Source organism: Tamandua tetradactyla, chromosome 4 (genome assembly GCF_023851605.1).
Source record: "Tamandua tetradactyla isolate mTamTet1 chromosome 4, mTamTet1.pri, whole genome shotgun sequence".
Lineage (NCBI taxonomy): Eukaryota > Metazoa > Chordata > Mammalia > Pilosa > Myrmecophagidae > Tamandua > Tamandua tetradactyla.
Genome location: NC_135330.1, coordinates 139,931,272 through 139,955,152, shown reverse-complemented (window position 1 = coordinate 139,955,152; position 23,881 = coordinate 139,931,272). Strand labels below are relative to the sequence as shown.

Below are 23,881 nucleotides of genomic sequence, written 5' to 3'. Positions count from 1 at the left end.
TATCCAAACAGTAATAACACTAAATGTCAATGGACTGAATTCCCCAATCAAAAGACATAGATTGGCAGAATGGATTAAAAAACAGGATCCTTCGATATGCTGTCTACAGGAAACACATCTTAGACCCAAAGATAAACATAGGTTGAAAGTGAAAGGTTGGGAAAAGATATTTCATGCAAATAACAACCAGAAAAGAGCAGGAGTGGCTATACTAATATCCAACAAATTAGACTTCAAATGTAAAACAGTTAAAAGAGACAAAGAAGGACACTATATACTAATAAAAGGAACAATTAAACAAGAAGACATAACAATCATAAATATTTACGCACCGAATCAGAATGCCCGAAAATACGTGAGGAATATACTGCAAACACTGAAAAGGGAAATAGACTCATATACCATAATAGTTGGAGACTTCAACTCACCACTCTCATCAAGGGACAGAACACCTAGACAGAGGATCAACAAAGAAATAGAGAATCTGAATATTACTATAAATGAACTAGACTTAATAGACATTTATAGGACATTACATCCCACAACAGCAGGATACACCTTTTTCTCAAGTGCTCATGGATCATTCTCAAAGATAGACCATATGCTGGGTCACAAAGCAAGTCTCAACAAATTTAAAAAGATTGAAATCTTACACAACACTTTCTCGGACCATAAAGGAATGATGTTGGAAATCAATAATAGGCAGAGTGCCAGAAAATTCACAAATACGTGGAGGCTCAACAACACACTCCTAAACAACGACTGGGTCAAAGAAGAAATTGCAAGAGAAATTAGCAAATACCTCGAGGCGAATGAAAATGAAAACACAACATATCAAAACTTATGGGACGCAGCAAAGGCAGTGCTAAGAGGGAAATTTATTGCTCTAAATGCCTATATCAGAAAAGAAGAAAAGGCAAAAATTCAGGAATTAACTATCCATTTGGAAGAACTGGAGAAAGAACAGCAAGCTAACCCCAAAGCAAGCAAAAGGAAAGAAATAACAAAGATTAGAGCACAAATAAATGAAATTGAAAACATGAAAACAATAGAGAAAATCAATAAGGCCAGAAGTTGGTTCTATGAGAAAATCAATAAGATTGATGGGCCCTTAGAAAGATTGACAAAAAGAAGAAGAGAGAGGATGCAAATAAATAAGATCAGAAATGGAAGAGGAGACATAACTACTGACCTCACAGAAATAAAGGAGGTAATAACAGGATACTATGAACAACTTTACGCTAATAAATACAACAATTTAGAGGAAATGGACGGGTTCCTGGAAAGACATGAACAACCAACTTTGACTCAAGAAGACATAGATGACCTCAACAAACCAATCACAAGTAAAGAAATTGAATTAGTCATTCAAAAGCTTCCTAAAAAGAAAAGTCCAGGACCAGATGGCTTCACATGTGAATTCTACCAAACGTTCCAGAAAGAATTAGTACCAATTCTCTTCAAACTCTTCAAAAAAATCGAAGTGGAGGGAAAACTACCTAATTCATTCTATGAAGCCAACATCACCCTCATACCAAAACCAGGCAAAGATATTACAAAAAAAGAAAACTACAGACCAATCTCTCTAATGAATACAGATGCAAAAATCCTCAATAAAATTCTAGCAAATCGTATCCAACAACACATTAAAAGAATTATACATCATGACCAAGTAGGATTCATCCCAGGTATGCAAGGATGGTTCAACATAAGAAAATCAATTAATGTAATACACCATATCAACAAATCAAAGCAGAAAAATCACATGATCATCTCAATTGATGCAGAGAAGGCATTCGACAAGATTCAACATCCTTTCCTGTTGAAAACACTTCAAAAGATAGGAATACAAGGGAACTTCCTTAAAATGATAGAGGGAATATATGAAAAACCCACAGCTAATATCATCCTCAATGGGGAAAAATTGAAAACTTTCCCCCTAAGATCAGGAACAAGACAAGGATGTCCACTATCACCACTATTATTCAACATTGTGTTGGAGGTTCTAGCCAGAGCAATTAGACAAGAAAAAGAAATACACGGCATCAAACTTGGAAAGGAAGAAGTAAAACTATCACTGTTTGCAGACGATATGATACTATACGTCGAAAACCTGGAAAAATCCACAACAAAACTACTAGAGCTAATAAATGAGTACAGCAAAGTAGCAGGTTACAAGATCAACATTCAAAAATCTGTAGCATTTCTATACACTAGTAATGAACAAGCTGAGGGGGAAATCAAGAAACGAATCCCATTTACAATTGCAACTAAAAGAATAAAATACCTAGGAATAAATTTAACTAAAGAGACAAAAAACCTATATAAAGAAAACTACAAAAAACTGCTAAAAGAAATCACAGAAGACCTAAATAGATGGAAGGGCATACCGTGTTCATGGATTGGAAGACTAAATATAGTTAAGATGTCAATCCTACCTAAATTGATTTACAGATTCAATGCAATACCAATCAAAATCCCAACAACTTATTTTTCAGAAACAGAAAAACCAATAAGCAAATTTATCTGGAAGGGCAGGGTGCCCCGAATTGCTAAAAACATCTTGAGGAAAAAAAACGAAGCTGGAGGTCTCGCGCTGCCTGACTTTAAGGCATATTATGAAGCCACAGTGGTCAAAACAGCATGGTATTGGCATAAAGATAGATATATCGACCAATGGAATCGAATAGAGTGCTCAGATATAGACCCTCTCATCTATGGACATTTGATCTTTGATAAGGCAGTCAAGCCAACTCACCTGGGACAGAGCAGTCTCTTCAGTAAATGGTGCCTAGAGAACTGGATATCCATATGCAAAAGAATGAAAGAAGACCCATCTCTCACACCCTATACAAAAGTTAACTCAAAATGGATCAAAGATCTAAACATTAGGTCTAAGACCATAAAACAGTTAGAGGAAAATGTTGGGAGATATCTTATGGATCTTACAACTGGAGGCGGTTTTATGGACCTTAAACCTAAAGCAAGAGCACTGAAGAAGGAAATAAATAAATGGGAACTCCTCAAAATTAAACACTTTTGTGCATCAAAGAACTTCATCAAGAAAGTAGAAAGACAGCCTTCACAATGGGAGACAATATTTGGAAATGATATATCAGATAAAGGTCTAGTATCCAGAATTTATAAAGAGATTGTTCATCTCAACAACAAAAGACAGCCAACCCAATTACAAAATGGGAAAAAGACTTGAACAGACACCTACCAGAAGAGGAAATACGGATGGCCAAGAGGCACATGAAGAGATGCTCAATGTCCCTGGCCATTAGAGAAATGCAAATCAAAACCACAATGAGATATCATCTCACACCCACCAGAATGGCCATTATCAACAAAACAGAAAATGACAAGTGCTGGAGAGGATGCGGAGAAAGAGGCACACTTATCCACTGTTGGTGGGAATGTCAAAGGGTGCAACCACTGTGGAAGGCAGTTTGGCAGTTCCTCAAAAAGCTGAATATAGAATTGCCATACGATCCAGCAATACCATTGCTAGGTATCTACTCAAAGGACTTAAGGGCAAAGACACAAACGGACATTTGCACACCAATGTTTATAGCAGCATTATTTACAATTGCAAAGAGATGGAAACAGCCAAAATCTCCATCAACAGAAGAGTGGCTAAACAAACTGTGGTATATACATACGATGGAATATTATGCAGCTTTAAGACAAGATAAACTTATGAACCATGTAATAACATGGATGGACCTAGAGAATATTATGCTGAGTGAATCCAGCCAAAAACTAAAGGACAAATACTGTATGGTCCCACTGATGTGAACGGACATTCGAGAATAAACTTGAAATATGTCATTGGTAACAGAGTTCAGCAGGAGTTAGAAACAGGGTAAGACAATGGGTAACTGAAGCTGAAGGGATACAGACTGTGCAACAGGACTAGATACAAAAACTCAAAAATGGACAGCACAATAATACCTAATTGTAAAGTAATCATGTTAAAACACTGAATGAAGCTGCATCTGAGCTATAGGTTTTTGTTTTGTTTTGTTTTGTTTTGTTTTGATTTTACTATTATTACTTTTATTTTTTTCTCTATATTAACATTCTATATCTTTTTCGGTTATGTTGCTAGTTCTTCTAAACCAATGCAAATGTACTAAGAAATGATGATCATGCATCTATGTGATGATGTTAAGAATTAATGATTGCATGTGTAGAATGGTATGATCTCTAAATGTTGGGTTAATTTCTTTTTTTCCGTTAATTAAAAAAAAAAAAAAAGAGAAGGGATAATTGGAGATGAAGGGATACAGACTGTACAACGGGACTGGATATAAAAACTCAGAAATGGACAGCACAATACTACCCAATTGTAATGCAATTATGTTAAAACACTGAATGAAGCTGCATGTGAGGTATAGGTTTTTTGTTTTTGTTTTTTTTGTTTTTTTTTCTTTCTATTATTGTTTTAATTCTTATTCTGTTGTCTTTTTATTTCTTTTTCTAAATCGATGCAAATGTACTAAGAAATGATGAATATGCAACTATGTGATGTTATTAAGAATTACTGATTGTACATGTAGATTGGAATGATTTCTAATTGTTTTGTTAATTCTTTTTTTAATTAATAAAAAAAAAAACCAGAAAAAAAAAAAAAAAAAAAAGAAACTAGCACCACTCTGACTCAACATTTGTCAAAGAGAAAACAAAACAGACCATTCTCAGTTTACGGATATAGATGGATATGATACTAACACCCTAAATTACGTCCAGTAGCACATTAATAGAAAAACAAAGCACCCTGACCAAATATGTAATTCACCAAAACAATTCTAAAAAATATAAGCTTGAGAATGGAAATGAAAACAGGGCCGGGATGGGAATAATCTTCAGTAATTGAAAAGCACATAGAATCAGATTAAATAACTAAAGATAATGAGTCAAGGAACAGTCCAACTATATATAAGCAATAAATATGTTATAAATATGGGCATGGGAAATAGGAGGAACTGAACAAGAGGACAATAATTAGTCTCATAAAAAAAAAAAATTTTACCTCCCATACATTAGAATGCTATTATTTAAAAAACAGAAAATAACACATGCTGGTAAGGATGTGGAGAATTGGGAACCTTAATATTTGTTGGTCAGAATGTAAAATGGTGTAGCTGATGGTGTAGCTGGAATACAGTTCGGTAGTTTCAGAAAATGTTAAACTATAGAGGTACTATACTACCTGGCAATCCCACTTCTATGTATATACCTAAAAGAACTAAAAAGCAGAGACTGTAACAGATATTTGTACACCAATGTTAACTGCAGCATTTTTTCACAATAGCCAAGAGGTGGAAGCAACACAAAGGTCCACCAGCAGATGAATTCGTCAAAAAATGTGGTATATATAAGCAATGGAATATTACTCAGTATAAAAAGGAATAAAGTTCTGCTATCTGTGACAACATGGATGAACCGTGAAGACATCATGTTGAGTAAAATTAGCCAGACATAAAGGGATGAATATTGCATGATCTAACTGATACATGAAATAATTAGAATAAACAAATGCACAGAAACAGAAACTAAGATATAGGTTACAAGGAGCCACCACAGGTACATAGAATGGGGAGTTGATACCTAACTGGTATAGAGTTTCTGTTTGGGGTAATGGAATACTTTTGTTTATGGTTGGTGGTAATATTAGCACAAAAATGTGAATGTAATTGACACTGCTGAATTATATATTTGAATGCATTTAAAGGGGAAATTTTGGGGCGGGCCGCGGTGGCTCAGCGGGCAAGAGTGCTTGCCTGCCATGCCGGAGGACCCCGGTTCGATTCCCGGCCCCAGCCCATGTAAAAAACAAACAAACAAACAAAATATAATAAAATAAGAAAATGTTTAAAGATGTTTCCCTTTCTTCCTCCCTTCCTTCCTTCCATCCTTCCTTCCTTCTCTGTCTTTCTTTCCTTCCTTTAAAAAAAAAAAAAAAAAAAAAAAAAAGGGGAAATTTTAGGCTATATATATATATATATATATATGTATGTATATGTGTGTATATACATAGCCTAAATAAAACACATAGGACTATACAACACAATGACCCCTAGTAAACAATTTATAATTTATAGTATAATTATAATAATAATATTATAATAATATTCTCTCATCCACTGTAACAAAGGCACCAAACTAATAGGGAAAATTGCAGGTAAGAGGGGGGTATACACGGCGGGCCACGGTGGCTCAGCAGGTAAGAAGGCTTGCCTGCCATGCCCAAGGACCCGGGTTCGATTCCTGGTGCCTGCCCATGTAAAAAAAAAAAGGGGGGGGGGTATACAGGAATTCTATATTTTCTGCATGATTTTTCCATAAACATTTCCAGAAACATAAACTCTTTCTCAACATTGAAGCAAATGTTACATAAATTTGATATTAATGTAGTCCATATTCTGACATGTATGAATTCAGGTACAATATAAAGAAATTTTCCACACAGCATTTCCTCTGTCTGAAGATGCACATGTCGCTCTTTAAATAATCTTAAATGGCTTTCCTTTTACCTGCCATACAGTTCAGTCTCCATACTGAGGTCCACAGGTCTAAGTGTTCTGACCTCGGTCTATTGCCCCATCCCTCCCTCTTTCTGTTGCTCACTGCCTTCCAGCACTCAATCACTTGCTCTCTATCACATTTAACCCTTTATTCTGTTTCACTTTTTAAAGAACTTTGCAGCATCAGAAAAATTTCAATTTATACTTGTTTTGCATGTGTTCTTTTTTTCTTAGCTACATAGGGACAGGGACATTATTTAATTAACTACTAGATTCCCTGGAGCTTGAACATTACCTAAAACTGAGTAAGTGGGTAGTACATAATGGGTAGATGGCTAAATGGTATCCTGTCCTTTCTCCCACTCCCACTGCCCTAATTACATCACTTCTTCCTTGAGATTTTCCTTTATCCATTCATCTGTTGATGGACACTTGAATTGCTTACATCTTTTGACAACTGTAAGTAATGCCACTATGAAGATCAGTGTGAAAATATTTGTTCAAGTCTTTGCTTTCAATGGATATATACCCAGAAGTGAGACAGGTGGGCCACATGGTAATTCTATACATACCATTCTGAGGAACTGTCAAACTGTTTTCCACAGCAGCTACATCACTTTACATTCTGACCAACAATGAATGAGTGTTCATATTTCTTTACATCTTCTCCAATACCTGTTATTTTCCTTTTTTCTTTTAACTGCAGTCATTCTAATAGGTGTAAACGGTACTTCATTGTGGTTTTGATTTGCATTTCTCCAATAGCTAATGATCTTGAACATCTTTTCATGTGCTTATTGGCCACTTTCAAATCTTTGGAGAAGTGTCTATTCAAATCTTCTGTCCATTTTTAAAAATTAGGTTTCTGCTTTTTGTTTTTGAGTTGTAGGATTTCTTTATATATTCTGGATATTAAACTTTTATCAGGTATATCATTTCCAAATATTTTCTCCCATTTGGTAGGTTGTCTTTTTATTTTCATGATGAAGTCTGCTGATAAAAGTGAAGGTTTTTAATTAGGCACTGCTGTTAGGTACATATATATGTATAACTGTCAAGTCTTTGTATTGAGTTGATCACTTTATCAGTTGATAGTGACCTTCTTTGCACCTAATAAGTTTTTGAGTTAAAGTCCATTTTATCTGATAGTTACTAATTAGTATAACTAACTACCCTAAGCTTTCTTTTAGTTATTATTTGATGGTATTTTTCTATCCTTTCACTTTCAAGCTCCTTGTTTCCTGAATTAAAGGTGAGTCTTCTAAACATCCTAAAGGTAGGTCAATCTTTTTAATCCGTTCTGCCAATCTCTGCATTTTGACTGGATAGTTTTTCAGTTATTTATCTAAATAACTATTTATAATGCAAGACTTTATTCTGCCATTTTGTCATTGTAAGTTTTATATCTTTTTCCCTCAATTATTCTTAATTCTTACTTTCATATTTGTTTGATTTTTTTGTGTTGTACCAATTTGCATTACTTCTCATTTCTTTCAGTATTTATTTTTCATGTATTTCCTTTGTGATTGCTTAAATTCAACATCCTAAATCTAAAAATGGTAACATATGATTTGATACAAACCGTGGTGGTTTGGGGAATTCTGGCCCCGAAAAAACTTGTTCCATTCCTATGGATATGAATCCTTGTAAACGGGAGCTTTCAATAAGGTTACCTCAGTTAAGGAATAGCCACAAGCTGAGTTGGGATGAATTTTAATCCTAAATTTTAATCACAAGGCCTTGTGGGGAAGGTTACAGAAGGGTGGATGGAGCCAAGAGCTGAACATTAACAGAACCTGGAAGAGAAGGGAAGAGAGGGAAAAGGCAGAAAATGGTGCCACATGCATTGCCATGTGTATTAGTTAGGGTTCTCTAGAGAAACAGAATCAACAGGGAACACTTGCAAATATAAAATTTATGAAAGTGTCTCACGTGACCGTAGGAACGCAGAGTCCAAAATCCACAGGGCAGGCTGCGAAGCCGATGACTCCAATGGATGGCCTGGACGAACTCCACAGGAGAGGCTCACCAGCCAAAGCAGGAATGCAACCTGTCTCCTCTGAGTCCTCCTTAAAAGGCTTCCCATGATTGGATTTAGCATCACTAATTGCAGAAGACACTCCCCTTTGGCTGATTCCAAATGGAATCAGCTGTGGATGTAGCTGACGTGATCATGACCTAATCCTATGAAATGTCCTCATTGCAACAGACAGGCCAGCGCTTGCCCAATCAGATGAACAGGTACCACAACTTGGCCAAGTTGACACCTGTCCCTAACCATGACACCATGTGACAGAAAAGCCAAAGATCACCGGCAGCCAGTTCCAGAAAGCCAAAGTCTTCTGGGAGAAAGCACTGCCTTGATGGTTCCTTGATTTTGGACTTCTCTTACCCTCAAAACCATGAGTCAATAAATTGCTGTTACTTAAGCCAATCCATTGCATGTCACTTGCTTTGGTGGCCAAGGAAACTAAATACCAACTTAACTTCAATAGCATATATATATATACTATTCCTATACCCCTTCATACCCTCTCCTTTTGTTGTACTTGTTATAAATTATATCTTTAACTGGGAATGCCTTAATCCGTACCTCATTTTTTGAAGGAATGCATGCCTGGATTTAAATGTCTTCCTTGGCAATTTTCTTTCAGCACATTAAATATTTTGTCCCACTGTCTTCTTGCCTCCATGCTTTCCAATGAGAAATCAGAAATTAATCTTATTAGGGCATAACATGTTGGTTTTCTCTTTGCAGTGTTCATAACTCGCTCCTTATTCTTGGTATTCAACAATTTTAGTATTATGTGTCTCATGTGGTTCCTGAGTTTATCCTGTTTGGGGTTCACTGGGATTCCTGAAAAAATGCATATTCACATCTTTCATTAAATTTGGGAAGTTTTTGTCATTATTTCCTTACATATTCTTTATGCCTCCTTTTCTCTTTCTTCTTCTGGCACTCCCATAATGTGTGTGTTAGTATGCTTAATGGTGTCCCAAAGGTCTCTTAGACTCTGTATGCTTTTTTAAATTCTTTTTTCTTTTTGCTCTTTAGCCTGGATCATTTCATTTGTCTTGTTTTGGACATGGATTCTTTCTTCCCTCAGCACCAATCTGCTGCTGAAACCTTCTAGGAAATTTTTCATTTCAGTTATTGTAGTCTACAACTCCAGTATTTCTATTTGGTTCCTTTTTAAAATTCCTATCTCTTTATTGAGGTTCTCATATTATTTATACATTGTTTTCCTGATATCCTTTAGTTCCTTCTCCATATTTCCCTTGTTAATCTTCAGGTAAATAATACCAAGCACTTACTATGTGGTAAGTAATAATTTTAATTATCTCATTAATCGTCACAACATCCATTATTTTATAGATAAGGAATCTGAGGCTACAGAAATGCCAAGTAACTTGCCAAAAGTCACGCAGCTTTATGAGCAGAATTCAAACACAGACTACCAAACTATGGCCCACAGGAAATATCTAGGTTCCCACCTATTTTTGTAAACAAAGTTTCATTAAAACACAGCCACACTCATTCATTTAGGTATCATTATGGTGCTTTCATGTTACACAGTATGCCTGAGAGGTTGAAACACAGACTCTGTATTCTTCAAAGTCCAAAAAGTTTAATGTTTGGTTCTTTACAGATAAATTTTGCCAACCTCTAGCCTACAGCAGTGTTGTTCAATAGAATTTTTTCTGTGATGATGGAAATGTTCTATATCTGTGCTATCCAATACAGTCACCACTAACCACATGTAGCCATGAATACTTGAAACATGAATGATGTAACTGAGAAGGCAAGTTTATAATCATATTTAATTTTTTTTTAACAAACAAAAAAAAACCCTATATTTCAGGTGCAGCTTCATTCAGTGTTCCAACATAGTTACATTACACTTAAGTATTATTGTGCTGTTCATTTTTGAGTTTTTGTATCTAGTCTTGTTGCACAGTCTGTATCCCTTCAGCTCCAATTACCCATTATCTTACCCTGTTTCTAACTCCTGCTGGTCTCTGTTACCAATGACATATTCCAAGTTTATTCTCGAATGTCGGTTCACATCAGTGGGACCATACAGTATTTGTCCTTTAGTTTTTGGCTAGACTCACTCAGCATAATGTTCTCTAGGTCCATCCATGTTATTACATGCTTCATAAGTTTAGTCTGTCTTAAAGCTGCATAATATTCCATTGTAGGTATACGCCACAGTTTCTTTAGCCACTCTTCTGTTGATGGACATTTTGGCTGTTTCCATCTCTTTGCAATTGTAGATAATGCTGCTATAAACACTGGTGTGCAAATGTCCGTCTGTGTCTTTGCCCTTAAGTCCTTTGAGTAGATACCTTGCAGTGGTATTGCTGGGTCGTAATCCATTCTGCCAGTCTATGTCTTTTGACTGGGAAATTCAGTCCATTAACTTTTAGTGTTATTACTGTTTGGATAATATTTTCCTCTACCATTTTGGCTTTTGTATTATATATATCATATCTGATTTTCCTTCTTTCTACACTTTACTCCCTACCTCTCTCTTCTGTCTTTTCGTATCTGACTCTAGTGCTTCCTTTAGTATTTCTTGCAGAGCTGGTCTCTTGGTCACAAATTCTCTCAGTGACTTTTTGTCTGAGAATGTTTAATTTCTCCCTCATTTTTGAAGGACAATTTTGCTGGATATAGAAGTCTTGGTTGGCAGTTTTTCTCTTTTAGTAATTTAAATATATCATCCCACTGTCTTCTAGCTTTCATGGTTTCTGCTGAGAAATCTACACATAGTCTTATTGGGTTTCCCTTGTATGTGACAGATTGTTTTTCTCTTGCTGCTTTCAAGATCCTCTCTTTCTCTTTGACCTCTGACATTCTAACTAGTAAGTGTCTTGGAGAACGCCTATTTGGGTCTACTCTCTTTGGGGTGCGCTGCACTTCTTGGATCTGTAAATTTAGGTCTTTCATAAGAGTTGGGAAATTTTCAGTGATAATTTCTTCCATTAGTTTTTCTCCTCCTTTTCCCTTCTCTTCTCCTTCTGGGACACCCACAACACGTATATTTGTGCGCTTCATATTGTCATTCAGTTCCCTGATCCCCTGCTCAAGTTTTTCCATTCTTTTCCCTATGGTTTCTGTTTCTTTTTGGAATTCAGATGTTCCATCCTCCAGTTCACTAATTGTAGCTTCTGTCTCTTTAGATCTACCATTGTAGGTATCCATTGTTTTTTCCATTTTTTCTTCTTTGTCCTTCACTCCCATAAGTTCTGTGATTGTTTTTTCAGATTTTCTATTTCTTCTTTTTGTTCAGCCCATGTCTTCTTCATGTCCTCCCTCAATTCATTGATTTGGTTTTTGAAGAGTTTTTCCATTTCTGTTCGTATATTCAGCATTAGTTGTCCCAGCTCCTGTATCTCATTTGAACTATTGGTTTGTTCCTTTGACTGGGCCATATCTTCAATTTTCCGAGTGTCATCCATTATTTTCTGCTGGTGTCTGGGCATTTGATCAGATTTCCCTGGGTGTGGGACCCGGCTGGTTGAAAGGTTTTTCTTTGAAATCTCTGGGCTCTGTTTTTCTTTTCCTGCCCAGTAGGTGGCGCTCGTGGTGCTCGTCTGTCTGCGGGCCCCACCAGTAAAAGATGCTGTGGCTCCTTTAACTTGCCAATCCGAATCTCGCAGTCGGCCCGGGAAACCGTGCATGGAGGGGGGTCGCCGGCCGCCGCAGCTTGGAGGAGTGCCGGTCCAAATTGCCCAGCTGGCCCGAGACGCCAAGCGTGGCGGGAGGGCCCCGCTATCCAACGTTTCCAGTCAGACCGGGCAGCCACGTGCGTGGAGGGGACCCCAGTCGCCAGCCGCCCCGGCCAGGAAAACACGCGACCCTCAGGTGTCTCACCGCAGCGGATTCTCCTTGCCCGTTCAGCCGTTCCAGAATGGGGTACGCTGTCTTTTTGGTCTCTGTCGTGGCTCCGGGAGCTGTTTCGTATTGTTTCTGTTTCTTTAGTTGCTGTTTTGGAGGAGGAACTAAGACCCGCGCGTCTTACTAAGCCGCCATCTTCTCCGGAAGTCATTATATTTAATTTTAATGTATTTAAATGTAAATGGCAATATATGGCTATGACTACCGCCAAGAACTACTAAGGGTCAGAGATTTTACCTGATTTGCAAGGTAACACGTTAGTGTACAAAAATTAAATGGATATTGTCTGAGACATGAGGCTTCTAGGTCAAAGAAAAAACATTTCAATATTCATGCACAGCAGAATATTCATATTCACGTCAGTTTCCCTGCCTCCCAAGTCCCAGAGGGGTAATATGGAATAGCCCAGGTGGGTACTTCACACACAGTGAGTCTGAGCCACAGCTGAGGAACCCCAAGCCTAGGAAATACAAATCTCTTATAATGGACTCCAAGGAAACCGGCTCTAGAGGAAGACATTATAATACTGGACAGCAAAAAAAACACAAAACCCTATTATTTACTATGGAGGGATGGACTATCTTTATTTTCCAAGGATGTTCACATTACAAACATCCTTGAAAAGATAATGTGAAACAAAACCTGCCCATACCTCTCCTCATAACATGCGCAAACAACAAAAAGACTCATGAGAATTGTCTCCCAACACCACAGCACTGGAGCTTACCCTATTAACCAATGTACTATGTCATAATGGGCTTGATTTGCATATCAGAGATAATATGGTATCTTTATCATCTTCTTGATCAGGTGTCTCTTGAACAGAGAAACAGGATTCTCAGATTGTAGAATTTTGTTAAAAAAGGTTGATTCATCTGTTCAAAAATTCAACATTTAAGAACTTGCTAAGATACTTGCAAAAATGGCATGCTGTACACAGAATTTCATAGCTGGAAGGGATATTAACAGAGACAACTATCTCGTTCAACCTCTTTATTTTATCAATAAAAAACTGTTGTCTAAAAAGATTGGGTAGCACAAAGCGTACAACCCAAGGTTCCATCTACTATAGTATGCTAGCTTTATTTTGTATGGCTGAAAAATACAGAATCTGAAATGAGAATGACTGCTTTTGAATCCAAGTTCTACCACTTTTATGACCTCTGTAACCCAAGACAAATAATTTAACCTCTCTGAACCTACATTTCTTTACTTATAAACTAGGACTAACAATTGTATTGTCCTCATGTGAGTTATTATAAAGAATAACTGGAAGTACTTGGCACAAAGTACCTGGCACATTGAAAGTGCTCAATCCATTTTATTTATTACGTTTATGTTTCTTTATTAAAAAAAGGAACAAATTTTCCCTCTTATGCCGACAGCAAAATGAATCCATGCAACAAAGAAAAGTAACTAATTCCACTGCAATGAAGGATGTAGATATACAAGTAACATATGAACACTGCTTGCAATCCAAAGAGCCTTTTAAATATGATTTTTAATATACTTACATTTACTGGAATGATACTCTGCAAGCTGTTTCCCTCCATGATCAGTCCAAGGAGAAGGCACAATGACATCTTTAGTGAAAAACTAGGAAAATTAAAGTGATACAATGAGGCATAAATTCCTTACAAATTCCTAAGTTAAAAAGCACCTGTGGTTATGTTCATAGAATCATTTCAAACATATCAAATTACTGATTGTATAGTAACACTTAAAGTTTTTATACTTAAAAGCACAAATGACTCGAGGCAAAATGGAAGAAATTTAAAGTATACAGAGAGAGAAATGTTAATATTTCAAATCAGTCACTTAAATTTGAAACTTGCAAATTAAGCTAAAAGCATTAATCATATAGGAAATATTTCTAAGCACCCCCCCACACCTTTTGTGTGGCAAAAGTGAAGTGGGAAGGAACAAAAGGAGACAGAGATATACACATAAGGCAATATGAAGGATGTGTTAAGTTGGCTTGCATTGGCTCTCAAGATCTGATTGTTAAATATTTATGAATTTTGTACACTGTTAAAGTTATTATTAAAAATAAAAAATATAAACTTACAGTTGAACTATATTAAAAATAAAGGTAGGGCGGGCCACGGTGGCTCAGCAGGCAGAGTTCTCGCCTGCCATGCCGGAGACCTGGGTTCACTCCCCAGTGCCAGCCCATGAATAAAATAAATAAATAAATAAAAAGGTAATACATACTCAAAACTCATCCTTTCCTAATTATGTTACTCCATTTTACCAATAGCTATGTTCTTGAGACTTATTGTGTCTTTTGTATCTATATGTAAAACTGCTACATATAATGATGTGCTACTGCACATCAATTATATCTCTTCCTGTTCTAAGAGGACACGTCACATTGGCAGCTTGAAATTGGCCATGGTTGGAATATTTACACAACAGAAACCAGCAACTACTACAAATCAGACTCCTCCAGCAACCAAAGAGTCAACTGCTAAACACTCACTAGCATAATACCAGCCAGTACAATAAAATGGAAGTAGAGCATTTGGATATATTCTTTTCTCTTTCATTCCGGATAGAAAGCCAAGCCTAATACAGTAATTCTGTCTTCCCTCTTTATGTTTTTGGGGCAACTGAAAATATTTCATTATATTCTGCTACACATATTGACACAGAGCTAATTTCCCAAATTAAACTACCTATGAAAGGAAAGGATTAAAAAGAATAAAGAAAAAGGAGAGATTATGACAGACAATTCTCAGAAAAAAATATAAATGAACCATAAACATATAGGACAATGAATAAGTACACTCAAAATTAAATTCAAATTCAGTTAATGAAATGTCTATTTTTAAGTAATAAGATTAGCACAGATTAAGAAGTTTGACAATAATTAGTATTGCAGATGGAACAGGCAGTATCATACTCTGTACTCAGGAGTATAAATTGGTGCAACCTTTCGGGAAGACAATAAAACAAAATCTATCCAAAATTAAAATTCACAAGGCTTCTAACTTAGCAAGTCATTTTAAGATATATGTGTCAGTATGTTCACTGCAGCATTATTTGTGACAGAAATAAAGTGAAGGCAACTAAAGAGCTATCAACAGGGGTTGGATTAGGTTATGGTAAACATACAGTGGCATACTATGATGTTATTAAAAGAATGTAAAAATGTGCATGTGTAGATTATCAAAACATATCTAAGAAAAATCATGAAGCAAACAAGCAAGGTACAATACACTATGAGACAAATTAAAATGTTTTAAAATTGATTGTGGTGATGATGCACAACTCTGTGAATATATTAAAGCCACTGGTTATATACTATGAATGCAATGTATAATATGTGAATATATCCCAGTAAAGGTGCTTAAAAAAAAAAACCAAACACGATGAGACAGTACTGAGCAGCAGAATAGAAAACTTATTTGCTGCAACCCACAATGGGCCCCTCACCAAAGGGAGCTTCGGTGTTGTCCTTTTGCATGTGTGGGACAAGGACCACGGGAAGGTACCACACCTACTGTTTCTTTTGTTCTCTATGTAAGTAATAAACTGTCTGAATCTAAAAAACACACACATACACAAAATGAAAAAAAAAACTACTATGAGAATAATGATCCAATTGTTTAAATTATGTAAAGGATTTATGCTATAATTAATATAAAATTAATGTGAAAGTATACACAAGAAATTTCATAGTAGTTGCCTTCAGGAAGTGGAGTAGGGGAAGAAAGAGGCTTTACATTTTCATTTTTATATCTTCTCTTTACAGTTTGAATTTTTTGTTTTGATTTTACTATGCACATGTATTTATTACTTTTATTTTCAAAAATATATATTAAAAAGAAAAAAATTGAACTTGCTTCTGATAAATTAACTCTAGTCTTCCCTGTGACTTCATTTTCTTAAGTTTCGCCTGCTGAATTGCCCTTTAAAGTTGAGGATTCTAAACAGAAAGTATGTCTTCCAAAATGCAGGGAAACAGGAAAAAGTTTGAGACCATTCGCCAGAGGGGAATTAAGTGAACGGAACAGAATGAAAATTTCAAAGTTACCGGGTAGATTAAGCAGATAATGTTTGGCAGATGTAAATCATATTAGTCTGTTTTCTAAGAAACAGACTACATCTGAAATACAAGGGATAAAATCTACACTAGAAAAGTAAGTGCAGAAGCCAGGACAACATCAGATCTCTGAACATGCCATAGCTGCCAAGCCTTTTGGGGTGCAGATGAGTCAAGTATACCTAAGGAAAAGAAGTGGGTAAAGGGGGCTAGAGAAGGAAAAAAAGGGAAAATCAGAAACATTGCCATGGATACAAAAACTTTCTGAGGAAATAACTAGACAGATACACCTTACTTATACTCTAAGAGAAGATCATCTAACCAAAAAGCAAAAAACTTAGATTTCATTATTTTTTTATTTAAAAACAAATCTAGGGCGGGCCGCGGTGGCTCAGCGGGCAAAGTGCTTGCCTGCTATGCCGGAGGACCTCGGTTCGATTCCCGGCCCCAGCCCATGTAACAAAAACGGAGAAACAGAATACAATAAAACAAGAAAATGTTTAAAAATGTTTCCCTTTCTTCCTTCCTTCCTTCCTTCTATCCTTCCTTCCTTCTCTCTGTCTTTCCTTTAAAAAAAAAACAAAAAAAAAAAAACAAATCTATACCCAGATGAGCTGGGACCTGGCATCATGGGATTGAGAAAGGGTTTCTGATCAAAGGGTGAAGAGAGAAATGAGACAAAATGTTTCAGTGGATGAGAGATTTCAGTCAAGAGGCTATCCTGGAGGTTATTCTTACACACTATATAGATGTTCCTTTTTAGTTTATGGTGTATTGGAATGGTTGGAGGGAAGTACCTGAAACTGTTAAGCTGTGTTCTAGTAGCCTTGATCTTGAAGAAGATTGTATAACTATATAGTGTTTATAATGAAACTGAGTGATTGTGAAACCTTGTGTCTGATGCTCCTTTTATCCAGGGAATGGACAGATAAGTAAAAAATTATGGATAAAAAATAAATAATAGGGGGATAAGGCATAAAATAAATTGGTAGATTGAAATACTAGTGCTCAGTGAGAGGGAGAGGTAAGGGATATGGGATGAATGAGTTTTTCTTTTTTCTTCTTTTTCTGGAGTGATGCAAATGTTCTAAAAACGATCATGGTGATGAGTACACAACTATGGGATGATTTTGTGAGCCACTGATTGTATACCAGAACGGACCGTGTGTGAAGATTTGTCAAGAAAAATTAAAAAATAAAAGACTAAAAGATAACGGATACAGTTGAAGCATCAACTTTAGTAGCCAAATTTCTCTTTTCCCAGATATAATCACTACCTTGATCTAGTATTTACCCATCAAAATCATGTGTTTCTATCATTTCTACCACCATAAGTATCTATAGACAATGGCATTGCTTTGTATGTCTTCAAACTTACATAAATATTATGTTCTTCGTGCCATGCTACAACTTGGCTTTATCAGTTAACCACACATTTCATTGTATGATTATATGGTAATTTATCATTTTTCTGTTTTAGGTTGCTTTCATTGTTTCGTTATTACATATAATACTACAAAGAACATTTCTATACTTGCCTCCTTAGGCAAATGTGTAAAAGTGTTTCTGGGCTATATACCTGTAAGCGTGTATTCTTTCCATTACACTCTGTCAGGCCTCTTAAAAAAAAAACAAAAAAAAAAACTCTGTATTTGTGATATACTTTTTCTGCTCAGTGGTAAGACACTTTATTTCATGAAACATGTTCTATGTCTTAAAAATTTAACAGTATCAACCACAAAAAAAAGATAACTGTTACCAACACCAATTTAGATTCTCTAGTCCTGAAAACACTCAACTTACGCCACATAAACTCCACCTTGAAACAGAAGTTTATACTAATCAATATTCTGAAGGCACAAGGAAGACAAACTATGCTAGGCCCTGAGATTGTAAAGAATGAGGTACAAAATTGGCCAAAAATGAATTCTGTCTAGGGGAGAGAACCACCTAAACTGACAATTACAATAGCGTTTAAGTACTATTAGAGGTGCCAGTATAGCTGAAAAAACGATGGGCCTTAGGGGAGTGTGCTGGTTTGAAATGATGTATGTACCCTAGAAAAGCCATGTTTTAATCCTAATTTTTTTGTAAAGGCAGCCATTTCTTCTAATCCCTATTCAAATAGCATTGTATGTTTGAAACTGTAATCAGATTATCTCCCTGGAGATGTGATTTAATCAAGCGTGGTTGTTAAACTGGATTAGGAGGAGGCTAATTTGGGTGGGTCTTGATTAGTTTCTGAAGTCCTATAAAAGAGGAAACATTTTGGAGAATGAGAGAGATTCAGAGAGAGCAGAGCAGAACTACATAGCCACAAGAAGCAGAGTCCACCAGCCAGCGACCTTTGGAGATGAAGAAGGAAAATGCCTCCGGGGGAGCTTCACGAAACAGGAAGCCAGGAGAAGAAGCTAGCAGATGATTCCGTGTTTGCCATGTGCCCTTCCAGACAAGAGAAAAATTGACTGTGTTTGCCATGTGCTCTTCCACTTGAGAGAGAAACCCTGAACTTCACTGGCCTTCTTGAATCAAGGTATCTTTCCCTGGATGCCTTAGATTGGACATTTCTATAGACTTGTTTTATCTGGGACATTTTCTTGGCCTTAGAACTATAAACTAGCAACTTATTAAATTCACCTTTTTAAAAGCCATTCCATTTCTAGTATATTGCATCTAGCAGCTAGCAAATTAGAACAGGGAGTACAGAGGGGCTGAATATAGCAGGGGGTGGGGATAGGTGGGTGGGGAGATGGGACAATGAAGGATTTGAAGGAAGTCCTTCTAAAAGAGGTGGCATGCATGCACATGAACTGAAGTTCAACTGGCTTAATCATCAGTAACAGTTTTAAGTTACCTGTTCAATGGCTTTTTGTCTTTTGTCTTCCACATCTTTATCTATTCTATACAGAGATAAAGAAGAAAAATAACCATGCCATTACTTCAGCTTATTGAACATTTAGAATAATAATCTGTCCAAGGAACAATTGCCATCAGTAGAAAACTGGCAAATGTTGTGCTAATTTTAAATGAAAAATTGGTACCTTATAACATTTAGTAAATAGCGGTATTTTGAAATTCTCTTTTCTACTCAAAATTTGAATGGAGTAATATTTTCTTTTTAATGGCTTACATTGATTTAATTTTTAAATTATTATGAACAACATAAAGAAAGTAACTTGAATGAACTTTATCTTTTAGTCATCACTAATTAAGTAGTACTCCATTTCGCAGAAATCTAAAAATTGTCTAAACTCTTTCTCTTCTATTAATAGCAAGTTTATCTTAGCAGTAATTTTAGAATCAACTCTTACTCTGAAATAGAAGAAAAGAAACTATGATCCTTACTGCTTTTGAATAGGCAAAAATATTAATTATGAAAACAACGTATAATATTTTGCCCAAATGAATTTGTTTTTTCACTTTGATACAATATGCAATGACAGCAACACAAATTTATCAGCTATAAGATTCAATACAAAATGTTGGGTCTGAAGCACAAAGCATATACTTGCCAAGAACTCAGCAGCTAGCCTTGTATGACCACTTTTTTATTCTGTTCCAGGAAAGAATAATATTTGCTTTCCATCAATAAACTGGTAAGACACTTATTTACAACATTCGAAAACTATTTTATGTCAAAAGTTTTTGATGTGTATATCTGTCCATGGCTTTACAAAGCTTATTTAAGAATGTGCATGTTTAGTAAACTTAAATCAAGTGGATTTTTCAAGTAAGGGAATTATGCAAAAATAGACTACATTAAAAATCCACGCCCCCCCCACCCCCCAATTTTACAACAGCTCATTTTGGGGGTAACAACTCAGTTCTTATCATCTTACCATGGACATAATCAGGTCAAAATGACAATGCAGAATAATCTAAGCATAAAGTAAGCTCTGATCTAGCATTACCTGATTGAGAAATTTTGCTGCTTCATCAAAGAATTCAATATTCAGGTGATTGCTGAAAGTAATGAATTCAGTTTGGCCAAATACTGTACAACCAGATCATTAAAAGCTTTAAGACATCACACAGGTCATAGCACCGTGACCAGCCTACCAGGGAATCCTAGCATGAAAGATGTGGATTATAAGTGTGCCCTGAATGCTGATCTCTGGGCTGGGAGACACAGGACTAGACCCTGGGATTGGCAACCTCCTGTGCGGAGACTCATTTCTTTATAACAGTATACCTTATAATTATCATTTTCTATGCGTCTATTGACATAAGAAAGGTAGAAAGCACTGAAATAGGGAGCTCCAGTTTTATAAGAAGTATAGGAAGCTACTACATGTTTTTAAATATGAATCAACCTATTCTAAGAGTCAACTCACCAACCTTGGTAGACACCATAATAGTTCACTGAATTACATTAGTAACTTAAAATTAGAGCCTATTTCCATGGTTTTCTCCTTTCCTACCCCACAAGTCCAATCACTGAACTACAGCAAGATTCTTTGCATAAACCAGCCAGACAATACATCACTTATTAATAAGTATAAAAATGCTGGGCCACAATTTGGTCTGTTTTAACTTTTGAGAACAGGAATTGTATCCTATACTTCTTCAGTGTTCCTCACAGCGACGAATAAATATCTCTTCACTGTAGATTTGTTTTTAGTAATTTTCATCACTCCAATATACCAAAGAGATGAGACAAAAATAACAGAGCAGCGTGGGCCTTATGTGGCTCAGCAGACAGAGTTCTCCATTCCCTGGGTTTGATTCCCTGTGCCTGCTCATGCAAAACAAAACAAAACAAAACAAAACAGTTTGTGTGAAACGAGAAATTAGTAACTGTGACTCATTTTTTCCACCTTCTCTTTCAGAGGTGTTACTTAAACTTAAGTTAAAATCTTATCCTCTTCCCTTATTCCATTCCTCTTCTACAGCTCTTTGGATGGACATTAATTCATTATAAGTGAATGACCATCAATCAAATAACCAACCAAAGAGAAGGAAGGGTTGAAGAAAAGTCAGATAAGTATTTGCAAGAGTGTATCAATGTATTTATGTCTTCATGTGCACTGAATTCTAAAGTCAAACGGAAAATAGGTTATTGTTTTGGGCTGACACATATGTACCTTAAATATCCACAGAGAAGTACAAGCCAGAGCACTTATTAGGATTTTCCAAATATAAGAAAATCAGACTACAAAACTCATATAAACTAAATCTATTAACAAATACTGCTATGTAACAATTTATAAGCAAAAATTAGGACTGTTCCCAAAAAGAAGTACATGTTTTCACTAAAGCAGGCATCGTACAACAGTCACTGGTGTCTGAAGCACAGTAGTACTTTGAAACCTATGCAACACATCAACAAATAAATTAAGACTGCTCCAGTTAGAACTCAACACAGTATAACTGGGACCCTCTAAGATTACCACATAAAAGTCGGATGATGTCTAGAAAAGCTCCATTAATAGGGAATACTCTTCTATTCCAATGGTTCTCAACTTAAGAGGAATTGTGACTTCCCCCCAAAAACAGCATTTTGCTTTATTCACATAACACAGGGATGGAGGATGCCACTGGTAAAAACTACAACTATGCAGAAAGATACAAATTTCAAAATGTCCTTCTCACTACCAAGTGCTCAGAAGGAAAAGAGTTATTCCATAAGTAGCAGAGAGCACAGATGATCTCTACAGGAAAAGGACTCCCAGCCAGGTTTGGTCCTGGTAGTGAAGGAATCTTTCGGGGTGTAGTTCTTGGGACTCACTCCTTATTTAGATAGGATAAATACATATCAAATTTGTTCCTCCCTAATATCTTTACAAATAAAAATATTCAATCTTAGGAATTACCTAGCTGTTTTCACTTACATGGTTGTTATCATACTTTGGTGCAAGAAAGTAAAACTTACCGAGAATGACTTAGATATAAAGCTTGACGATGAATGTCTTCAGGGTCTATTTCTACAGGATTTATTACAGCTAGTTGATCAATAGACCATCTGAACTTCCCTGGAGTCTTAACAAAAAAAAAGTAAGCTTATTAGTAAAAAAACAGTTCATCAATTGCGAAACACTGTCAACTCAGAAATAATATGAATAGCTATAACACAAAAATATTTCAAAGTTCCTATTTTAAAATTTGACTTTACCACTAAAATTAAATAGCAAATGGTAATCAAATTATAACAAACCAAATGAGTAGACTCTATTTCATCCTTTGGCGGTTTTAAAAATTACATTATAATAGAAAAATCAAAACAGAGAAACATAGGTATATAAATTCCACAACGCTCATTGAATATCAACATGTCCAGTGTCAAGTTTCACATAAAATTAAAAAGCTCTTAATTATCAAAGGTCTCTATTTTCACCAAGAATGAACTGAAATTAAACTATGTCCTAACTGCAGAAGTCACTACAAAAGCTCATAAAATAGCTAAGCCTTAATATAACTATGAATGGTAATCAGTGCTGCCTTTCCTAGTACTGAACTCTGCATCTGAGTGTAAGCTCCTTGAGTGTTTGTGATCCTCAATTGCTCTGAGTATAGTCCCCGTGCCCAGTACTGTATCTGGACACAGCAACATTCAAATGTTTGTTGAGCAAAGGAGGATAAGTTATTCCATGGCAGGGCTTCTTATCTAACCTGTTATCACCCACAGTATCTAGCTATACCCAGAGTTGCAGGAAAGGCTAACATGTTATCTGTTGAATGTAATAAAGGGAAAGCTAATTAAAAACAATTCTAGCTAACTTATTTTTAGACCCCTCCCACACTAGATTTCTACAAAACACTACCATTTAAAACGAACATTCCAGTATATATGCTCCATGATATACTTCTCATCTTACCTGGCTAAAAAAGATCATTAAATTTAAAATCATTTGTTAAACAATGGTCAAGAATAACTTACTGGCAATTTTGTTGATTTAAAAACGGAAGGGCTGGAGACAGTTTGTTCATGGAGATTAGAATAATCACTAGGACTTTCAAAAGGATTTAAAACAGTGATCCTTCCTGGAGTTTCTGGTGTTATCTGCATTTTTGATTCTTTGACATCTCCCATAGCACAGAGGGAAAGCTAAAAACAATCAAGAGTATGTATAAAAAAAGACAAAGTTCCATAGATGCTAATTTTGAATTTAAAATGTACTCAAAAAACATTTCATAGCAGGATCAACTCAAAATCTAGTGCTCTTGAGGCTTTTTCATCGTTTAACAACATGCATCACAGAACATTTTCTCAAGTAATCCCGGAAATAACCTTGGAAAATAGGAAGGTAAGGTATTAGTTGATATCATTTTGCAGAAAAGTTCAGAGACGTTATGAGGCTTCTTGGTGACAATCAACGAATTTAGAAGTTAGGTCTGCCTTCAAGTCCAGGCGATACTTGAAGGCGACTAAATATTACAACAGGTACAAATACCTTT

At 35.9% G+C, this 23,881-nt stretch overlaps 1 protein-coding gene across 3 annotated transcripts in view; it reads right to left on the bottom strand.

Moving 5' to 3' along the window:
* BORA (BORA aurora kinase A activator) overlaps positions 1-23,881 on the bottom strand; it is a 58,746-nt gene that overhangs the window by 33,555 nt on the left and 1,310 nt on the right. For all 3 annotated transcript variants that reach the window (XM_077158407.1, XM_077158406.1, XM_077158408.1), the window contains exons 2-5: positions 23,364-23,531; positions 22,359-22,465; positions 19,341-19,386; positions 13,953-14,034 (exon numbers count right to left, since the gene is read on the bottom strand). In XM_077158407.1, the coding sequence (XP_077014522.1) occupies positions 13,953-14,034; positions 19,341-19,386; positions 22,359-22,465; positions 23,364-23,516 (388 nt within the window). In that variant the 5' untranslated portion in view covers positions 23,517-23,531. The remainder of the gene's footprint in view (positions 1-13,952; positions 14,035-19,340; positions 19,387-22,358; positions 22,466-23,363; positions 23,532-23,881) is intronic.